Source organism: Branchiostoma belcheri, unplaced genomic scaffold (genome assembly GCF_001625305.1).
Source record: "Branchiostoma belcheri isolate BF01 breed outbred unplaced genomic scaffold, Haploidv18h27 scaffold164, whole genome shotgun sequence".
Taxonomy (NCBI): Eukaryota; Metazoa; Chordata; class Leptocardii; order Amphioxiformes; family Branchiostomatidae; genus Branchiostoma; species Branchiostoma belcheri.
Window position 1 is genome coordinate 302,165 of NW_017803091.1, and position 10,517 is coordinate 312,681.

The 10,517-nt window shown below is 37.8% G+C and overlaps 1 protein-coding gene across 1 annotated transcript in view; it reads left to right on the forward strand.

The window, feature by feature from the left end:
- LOC109466383 (galactosylceramide sulfotransferase-like) overlaps positions 1-10,136 on the forward strand; it is a 23,680-nt gene extending 13,544 nt beyond the window's left edge. Inside the window, exons 4-7 of the mRNA XM_019764096.1 lie at positions 3,596-3,828; positions 4,450-4,722; positions 5,150-5,323; positions 8,634-10,136. Of these exons, the coding sequence (XP_019619655.1) occupies positions 3,596-3,828; positions 4,450-4,722; positions 5,150-5,323; positions 8,634-8,801 (848 nt within the window). The 3' untranslated portion in view covers positions 8,802-10,136. The remainder of the gene's footprint in view (positions 1-3,595; positions 3,829-4,449; positions 4,723-5,149; positions 5,324-8,633) is intronic.
- The last annotated feature ends 381 nt before the right edge of the window (positions 10,137-10,517 follow it).

Here is a 10,517-nt window from a genome sequence, read left to right on the forward strand (position 1 = left end):
ATACTCTGATACTGGATACCGATTCGTGTGATTCCTATAAACATTTCACCTAACTACGAACTAGTTGGAAGAATTATAGCTGCATGGATGCCTGTATATGATTTTAACAAACACTGAAAATCTGACGCAAAAACTGGCAGATATTTTGCTCTTCTCTGTTGGAACAACGCAAGCAGGAGGTCAAATGACCTGCACCCCGCGAGTACTGTAAACAACGGTACGTAATGTGTATTGTCGGCGCACGCGCGCGCGCCACGGTATCAACAATTTTCCACAATCTTCACCGACTAGTATTATTATGAAGAATCACCAAAATTGTAGAGGAAATCTCCTAGAAAGTCCCTTACTAGTACTTGAAGCGATCGTTACCGCCATGTTGTTCACTTTATATGACATACAATGCAGAGAGTAATGGAAACGCGTCCAGATAGCTCGGTTGGTAACGCGCAGAGCTGCAAGTCCAGACATTACGACTTCGAACCCCGGTACACTGGATATTTTTAATTACCCTTTTTACAATTTTTAACAATTTTAACATTTTTAACAATTTCAACAATTTTAATCATTTTACATTTTAACAATTTCAACATTTAATTTTAACATTTTCGTTTTAATATCCATCGCTTTGCTTTTAACATTCCAAAACTGATTGTTCTTACTCAAGAATTTCAATAACTTCGAATGTTAGTCTTTTGTATTTTTTCAACATACAAACCAAAATCACTTTGATGTTGTCACAAAAGTAACATCTGTGCGCGCATCGGTTTTCGTTCATTTTAAAAACTCAAGTACAAAACATCTGGAAACTAAGCAAACATACTCAGTAAATTGATTGCTGTAATTCCCGATTTTTTTTCACTGTACCGCAACGCAAGCGGGGGGTCAATGTTCACGGTTTTCACTGTCACCTCTGTATTGTGAACTTATCATTACAGTTAGGAAATAATTCCTGGACTTTCTTTTTCCTGCAACTGTCACCACCGTGAATATATCTTCCGTGAACATGTCCATTTTTCTCAGGCCGTGAAAATTTTGCTTCCGTTAGTAGTAGTTACAATCTCGTCAAAAGTGTAAAGTAAAGCTGTCGAGATTTAAAGTGCGTGTCGTTGTTATCTTTGTAAAAAAAAAAGGGAGATAATTGCCAAGTGCCAGTTTTGTAAATACCTGTCGAGATTCAAACAGCTTGTACCTTGTATAATTGCAGTATGATTTATTTAGAATCTACTCATTTTTGTTTGGGGAAGGGTATGGAGTGAAATTCCTACATTTGCTCCGAAGCAAATGTTGGCCTTTCTAGTTTAAACGGATTCAGCTTCTTCATTTTAGGGCCTAAGGTCCTGAAATTTGGTATGGAGGTACAGTGGGCAAATACCCCTAGGCGTTTTTTAAATTTTGTGATACAGGCTTTTAGAATGTTTTATTTGAGTTTTTTGGCTGTGTTATAGCAAATGTATTACTGTGTTAGTGTGCCGTGTTTACCACGTCTGGGCATGAGTCATCACAATGGAATGCAGGGCATCAACCAATAGGCATGCAGCTTTCCTCTATTCTTCTTGCTGATTGGCTGTTGGGATTTAACTTGATTAACACCTGCACAGAGCATTTCCACCTGCACAGAGCATTTCTTGCTGATTGGCTGTTGGGATTTAACTTGATTAACACCTGCACAGAGCATTTCCATACTGACAGTATGTCTTTATTCAAGTTGTTTTGGTAGGTTATTTCAAGTCTTTTCTGCTCCAGCTAGTTGGAATGGCGGGCATAGTAACGTTTTTTTTTTAAATCAACAGTTTGCATTATGCAATTAAAAATCCTAACCAATAAAGTAGGGAATAGCTATCCAACTGTTGTTTTAGTTGTATGTTACTTCATATTATAGTTATATCAATGTAAATCATTGTTTTCCCTTGTGTTTCTCATTCTTTCCCTGACATGTCGTAAAATGTGGTGAACCCATCGCTGTATTTGCTCCAAAGCAAATATTGGCCTTTCTAGTTTAAAGAATATATGCTTGGCAAAACAAATGTTTTATTGTGTTCAAGCTTTCCAAGGCATTAAAGAAAGAAGTCTACTCAATGTATGTCATCATCGCTAATATAAAATGTAAGGACCCTATAAAGACTATTATAAGGTCCCACATTGGACGCATCTGGGCCCAAAAGTCGCAACCGTCTTCATTACCGTCAATCTTACGTAATTCGAACAGAACGGGCTTTCGATCTTCAGTTTTCCGCGTTCATTTACAGTAAACCCGCGACTTGTTAAACCCTTTGTTTTACGGAAACCTCTGAACGGGAAAGAATATCTAAACAAAAATATGAACCATATTAAATATAGTAAATCTATATAGTATATGCCAATCTTGTTTTTCTTGAAGAAAAATTTTCTTCCACTGAGAAAATTATTCTTCACCCAAAAAAATATTGTCCAGGAGACAAGAATTTCAAGAAACTGCATTTTAGCATATTTTTCTTATAGTAAGATTTATTTTATGTATCTTGAACTAAATACCCTTAGAATATTATTCTTGCAGTAAGAATTTCTAAGTTTTCTAGAAAACCATTCTGTGCACAAGAAAAGATTTCTTAAACTAAGATCTAACTCTTCTTGTGGCAAGAAAGCCATTCTGTACATAAGAAAAGATTTCTTGAACTATGATCTCACATTTCTTGTAGCAAGAAAACCATTCTGTACACAAGAAAAGATTTCTTGAACTATGATCTCACATTTCTTGTAGCAAGAAAACCATTCTGTACACAAGAAAAGATTTCTTGAACTAAGATCTAACTGTTCTTGTAGCAAGAGAACCATTCTGTACACAAGAAAAGATTTCTTGAACAAAGATCTAACTGTTCTTGTAGCAAGAAAACCATTCTGTACACAAGAAAAGATTTCTTGAGCTAAGATCTAACTGTTCTTGTAGCAAGAAAACCATTCTGTACACAAGAAAAGATTTCTTGAAATAAGATCTCACATTTCCTGTAGCAAGAAAACCATTCTGACCAAAAGAAAAGAAATATATAGTGCTACCTAAATATAAAAAGGACAATGATGTTGTATAGCAACTAAATGTTATTTTGAAAAGTATTTGGACAGTATAGAGATGTTTATTACCACATTGATTTTGTACAATGTATCCATTCAAAACTATACAATCAGTCAATTAACATTCTTGGTTTTCTATCATGCTTGTATTGAACAAGGATGTTGCATTTTCTATTGTTGAATACTGTTTGGAATACTAAAGGGTTAAGTCAACTTACTATATAAATGAAAGACTGGAAAATATACTTTTTGTATTGTCCAAAAGTTACATAATGGGCCTTTAATATTCTATCATATATGCTTTTTGTTAAATTTCGGTTGTATCCCTCTGAGTTAAAGAAAAAAATGACAATTTCACCCCGAAAATCACATAAATGATGTCACAAGGACGTCATATGACGTCATTATTACGCCAAAGTTGTTGTTATGATTTAATTTCATTACTACACCCGTTAAAATTGGTATCATATATATATATATATATATATATATATATATATATACTGGGCCCACTGCCAATAATGCAAATGTTTGTTTTTTTCACATACAGCTATCATTCGAAATCCAGCGAACCATTTAATCTCCGCCATGAACTACTACTCCTTACCACAACTTTTAAAACTTAGGGATGTCATTAACCCGGTAAATGAATTTTCGACGAATCCTTGGAAGTACAAGAATCTTTCTGAGGTTTACTTTGGCTTCTGCAATATTACTTGGGACCCTACCAGGAACTTTATTGCCTTTGACTTGGGTTACCCTGCTGAAGGAGCTGAGAACGAGGTATCTGTTACAGCATTAAAAGTTGGATTTACCAAATGGTAGTAAATACCAGTAGGAGTGACGTGACAGTTGGGGATTGCGTACAAAATACCTTGTATAACCCACATTTTAGTACAGGGTTCGGAGTATACTTTTCCACAAAAAAAATGATTTTGTTCCATGTGTGGTGTAGTCATCGGATACATCTATAACACTACTACATTCTTTCTCGCCCTTTGGAATCGCCCTGAAACAGAGCATCCGACAATGTTTTGTAAATTACCTTATAGAATTTCATTAGTACACTAGCTCATTAGGTTTTGTGATTTGTTTGTAAATTAAATATAAAATTGAACTTGTACTGGCATTGCAGGCATTTTATACCATTAGTATATCCAATTTCTGTGTCTTTTATGACGCATACATGTAAAATTGTGAAGTTTGGCCTAGGTGCCAGACCCACAGCACACTAGGCTAAATGTATTCAGTATGCATGGGTCTGGTCGCTTATTTAAAATATTGAATTTATTTAATAAGTAGTATAAATATCGAATTGTTAACAACAAGGCATTAAGTCTTGTATTATGTTTTAACAGAATGTAAAAATAAAAATCTGTATATTCTTATCTATTGCTTGTCAAGGTACTGGCTCGCCAATACATCAGTGAACTAGAAACCGACTTCACTCTTATCATGTTGTTGGAATACCTGGACGAGTCACTCGTTCTCCTTAAAAGACTGATGTGCTGGGAGCTGAAAGACGTTCTTTACGTTGTTAAGAACAATCGCACATATACGTACAAAATGTACACCCCCTCTGAAGAACAGATTTCAAACCTCCGAAAGTGGAAAGCCGTGGATTACTTATTGTATGAAACGTTCAACACATCTTTGTGGCGAAAAATTGGAGCACAAGTAAGTATATTACAAGAATATTTATAGGCAAAAAAAAGTACTACTGGATGAATTACGTAGATTATTTCCGAACGTAATGACACATTTTAAATAGAAACATTTTAACAAACAGGCTATATAAAAAACACAACGAAAATTATCCAAAATGTTTGTATAGTGTAGATGAGAGGTTTTTTTTAATGCGGTCATTAAATGAACATAAATTGAGAAATTGATATTATACTAAGGGCTTAAAATTCAACACTATGATACTATCCTTAGACAACAGGACTTCTCTTTTTTTGTTTACTTGTTTAGTAATGATGGAGTTTTAGCCGAATGCATTTAGAAAAGGTTAGCGAGTTTGATTATTATAGCTTAATCTAAAAAACACTTTCTCCGTTAAAACTTGAAGAACCTTACCGGTTCTTTATTTCTTTAAAAATAGGGTCCGGACTTCCATGAGGAAGTTTTCCACTTTAAGAAGATGAACAGAGATGTCAATACGTACTGCTTAGCCTATGGGCGATGGGAAGGGGCACCCAACCTGACAGTAGCAGCTTCAAAGTGGAATCACCAGTTTGAAGTCGACGCCGTGTTTTGCCGTCTCATACAGTCTGTGGTAGGTATTGCTATCCAGGATCTAGGAATTTAATTTTAACGCTATCTAGACTGGGCCTTTTTGGAACCTTTGGGACTGGGGGGTCGTCACTGAATGCCATCCAGTAAATTTCTAGCGGCGACCGACTTATTTATGAATAATTTATCAAGGCCCACGGACCCTGTTCTTTCACTTGTACAGTAGCCAATTACCAGTGATCGGCGTCCGGACTTTCAGGTGTGGGTACTGAGTCTGCCGTCTCGTCCCCAGTGTCGCCGGCACTTGACCCAATGTTTGAAGCTGCGAGAATAGTTGGGTTTCTAGCGTCCGGGGGAGCTATGTTTGCTAACAGATGGGGTTTGAACTTCTGTACTTCTATAGCCGACATGCGCATATATGTTTGCAGACGATGGCATTGTGAAAGTTGTCGCTGCAGTCACAGATCGTGGTGGTTAGACATACATTGTATCGCTTCCCCTTTCTGCTACTGCTTTTGACTTTGAACAGAAGCAGTGATCCATTTTGCAACCGGAGAACAGAGCTGTCCTTGCTGTATGCCTGGATATACATCTCTGCCATGGCCTGTCTGTTCCTCTCTGCCGTCGTTGCTCTTGTGGTGTGGAGTCCGAGGTTTACTTCCTTTTGTTTCTCCATGTAGAAGCCTACTGCACTTTGCCCCCATGGAAAGTGCCATCGTTTTGATTTCCAACGAGAGCGTCCATGAGAACATCCAGACGATGGTTTGCCCTCCCGTTGAATGTTGTGTACTTAATCAACTCCCAGTGACGCTCGATGAGATTCGTGGTGTCAGTGTCTCCATGGGGAAACATGCGACCAGCACCTACCCACATGCTACGCCATTCGTCTCAGTCCCACCCACACATGTACTTGGTGACTTGCTGGACGTTCTCGTATTCGGCATAGAACTGCGCCTAGTTATCATCAAAGCTCTGCCACGTCGGCTGCAGCATAGCTCACACAGTCTGTCGTACACGTCGGCTGCCATCTGTCCAAATTTGGGAGCAAGTTCTCCGTCCATGCCTTCTTGACGTGGAACCAGCACAAGAGAAGGCGGCATTTGGTCTGAGTTCCATCTTCCCAGGACAAGGGGTCGTTCTGTACAGCCCTCTTTTCAGTAAGAGACTGTCTCCTCATGGCTGGTCTTAACGTCATTTGACGTTATCAAGTAGAAGATTGGCAGTCCCTGGCGGTTTTGATTTGGCACTACTGCGCTGAAGACAGGTAAGCCGTAAGAATTCAGACCGAATGTGGAGTCTACCGTCCAGACGCTGTTTGGGCTGAAGCGCTCCGCCATCTGCCGTTGCCATTCTGTCTGGAGAACTAGGACAAATGGTCTCTTGTCGGGGTCTTTATTGTCAGGGTCGTATTCTTGAAAGAAAATACATACGCCCTGGTCTCGGAGACGCTGTGCCTTGGCGTAGGTGCCGACCCAGTCATCCTGGTGTACCCTCTTGCTACAGCGCATTTCATACTGAAGCTGAGACATTTCTTTCCTTGTCAGAGTTGTCCTCCAGCGACCGTTGTTTATGTTTACAATAGACACAAACTGTTGCATGGACAGGAGCATGTTGGAGGTTTGCTGTGCCGTCATACCTACACCGAGACAGTCAGTGGAACAGCAAACCACAGTCTCATGTACAGGCAGGTAGCAGCTGTCCTCCTCTGAGCCAGGGGTGTGGTTACAATGGTGTGGAAAGAGGCGAACTTGTAGTGGCTGGTTCTCTTCGTCCGGGGTGAAAATCTTCACGCGAAAGGAACATCCAACTGCACTGCTCTTTTTCCTTCGCCGTTTGCTCAGCCGTTTTCTTCTTGGGATGCCGGCCCTGTGGCACGCAAACGTCTTCATGGTGCCAAGTAGACTGACCTCTTTGTTGTCGCCAATAGTCATACTGACCGTAGTCTTTTCCACCTTCATGACCTTGATCAGATGTACATTGTGAGTGTCCGATAGGTTTTCAATGTGTTGTTCTAAGGTGTCCCGGGATATGATGCTGTTTTGGTAGTCATGGCGAGTGACGGCACGCGGTCTCTTGTTGATCTGGATTCCTGCATCAGGATCTCTCGCAGAGATGTCCATCTCTTCGAAAAGATCGTAGGTTTCTGCTTCCGAATCCTCGCTGTCAATGTCACTCTGGTCTGCAAACCCCTCAAAGTCGTCCTGTTCGTCATCAGACACGGTCTCGACATTGTTGTTAGCGCCTGTGGTTTTCTGAGATGTTTGTGGTTCTTCCGCCGTCACGCCCATCTTGCAAGAACAAGTGTCCAGCTGATGTTGGAAGCTCTCTCTTGTGAGTCCAAACTTCTTGACATTTGTTTGATACAGTGAAGATATCAGAAACAACGGTGGATCTTACTTCAAACATTATTCACTAATAAGTTTTATTTATAGCTTTAATTACAAAATTATGACCGAAGGCATGTACCGGGTTTAAGAAGTAAAGTGAAGCAATTGAGAGCACACAACTACTGTCTTATCAATTTATATAATACTACTTCCTTTGCTATTCTGGGGTTTGGCTTCTTATTTGAAGGTACTGAATAATGTATAGTTCCACGTTCTACATAATGAGTGGGTTTTGTGATCTCAGTATAACGTAGTTTTTTGTGGAATTCCAGATTGGAAAAGGATGGGGAATTGAACTGTTTGAAATAATCTGTTTCTGTTGGTTTCACGGTAAATACACTGACTAATAAAATGTGTCGATTTTATAATGCATTCGTTTGGGCAATATTTAGATACTTCTAGTTGTATGATTTCTGTATGACCTATCAGTTTGTAAACGGAAACTAATAACAACTCTGTTTTTACAGATGCGTGCTAGTTTTAAAAAACTCTCCAAAATAGTGTTAGAAGTTCAGTTACTAAAAGAATCATTAGCACGTATTCCTCTCGAAAGTACTTTTTTTACAATGATATTCTTAGACTATGAATAAATCATCCTGTTTACACATGTTAGAAATACTAGTATTGAGAGTGAGCCGCGAATGACAGGAGTATCAGTGTTTTTGCATTACATGTAATGAAGAAAGGTTAAGTAAACTTCAGGTCAGGTCACAGCATTTCCTGCTTTTATGGGGTCAAAATATGAGGCAAATCTATTTTTGGACCCCTACCACCATTGCTTGATCCTTACAGACATTTTCTCTTGAAGAAAAAAGAATTGTAACGCACTAGAGGCTATTTCTAGCGAAAAGGAAATAGTTTATAATAGTTCATCAGTTGCAGTGTGCCTTTACACGTGCTTTAATGTATGTTGAAATATCAGATTCCTTGCAGTGACCGTTGATTTCTTATTCTTTTGTTTTGCAGGTGTCACAGCTTATGGGCCAACTGCGAAGGGGACAAGAGGGTGGACGAACGATTTTAAGTGAAAAGGTCAACATAAGGGCTGTTATGAAGGGAGAACCAACATTCAAATATAAGATTGAACGCGACATTTATCTAGAAATGGTTAACAAACATGAAGCTGGTCAATAGCCCAAACTTATCGACACCGATGAATAAAAAGACTCTTTTTACACGAGCGTTACATAACATAAGTAATATATAATATTTGAGAAATAGATACAGATATATATAAACTATCTACGCGGTCGAAAAAAATACACTGCAGTCTAAATAAATAGGAATGTGATAACAATTGTTTTAAAGTAAAAAAACAAAACAACAACATAGATGTAAAGGGCGTCTTTTTGTTCATTGACTTACCAATCCAATTAAACTATTAACCCTATCTAAACTGGGGTTTAAGGGATCTTTAGGACTCAGCATCCCCCCCCCCTAAAAACTAGAGAACGGTATATATTGTATGGCCACCAAATTATCAGAGTATGGTGTACTAGTAATAATAAATCATATCAACAATTTCGGTATCGTTATGACGTAACATGAAGTCATTATGACGTCATTTATGTGATATATTGCCTAAAACCGTTTTTCTCGTAAAACAACGGTGTACAGCACAAGTTCAACAAAAAAATGTTTATGATAAAATATTTAGGTCTACTTAATCGTATTTTGCCATAGCAACAACAACTATTCGCCATCTTGGATCGTCAATATTGAAATTTCAAAAATACTTTGTTTCCAAGATAAAGCGTAAGATTACAATGGAAATAGACTAAAGAGGTTCAAATTACCCTTTTTTTCCTTGTTGGGATGAAATTTTAAGGAAAAAAGCAAATCGTACCTTCTCTAATGATATGGACCACCATGTCGGATTTTGGCCAATGACGTTATCACATTAGCATAAAGTATGCATATTACTTCAACAAATTGCATGAAATCATATGTTATTAATATTTGAAGGCATGTGTAAATTAAGATAAAAGCATGAAAATGTCATTGTTGAAGTCAAAATTATTGATTTTTGCGGAAAATGCCTGTCAGAAACCGGATTAAAAAAATATTTCACTGCTATAAAACTGTTGCCAACAATATAGTTAAAGTCATTTAGTTTGGTGGCCCTAGCAAAAGCCGTTATCTGACATCAAGGTTGTCGCGGGCACTTTTAGCCCCCCCCCCCATTCTAGATAGGGTTAACTGCTAAGCGCTATCAATAAGTAAATCGATCTATACAAAACACTGCTGATTAAGCGAAAATATTTAGACTTAAAACTATATATATTAGGTGTTAAATAGACTATAAACTTAATCATTTCTTGGTGTCAAGACTACTCTTAAATTAAAATTGATTTCATATATGACGCGTCAAGCAAAATTACGGTCACTTTACTACATTCTTTAACGTTCTGTATATAGGTACAATGATCGATATAGACATAAATGTATCTTTATGTATCTGAAGAAGGAGTACCAAGCTGTAAAGTTTAAATGTAAAAGTTTAGGGAAAATGGCTAGGCTCTTTGAATTAGTGTGCGCTTATCATTTCCAGATTTGGCTTCTTGGACGACATTGTTTACGCCCTTGTTAACACAAGTTCAACCTCCTTTAAGGTATATGATATGAAAAAAAATTGCCAACCAGAAACTTCATTCCAGGCTTGGCCATCTTCGAAGAATCTGATTTATTTCTGGGTAATACCTGGTCATAAGAAGCTATGATTTAAACCCAGGATACTGTCCCATCTTTACAAATATATAGATATAAATATATATAGATCTCTCCCGTATATCTATATATATATATATATATATATATATATATATATATATATATATATATATATACTAT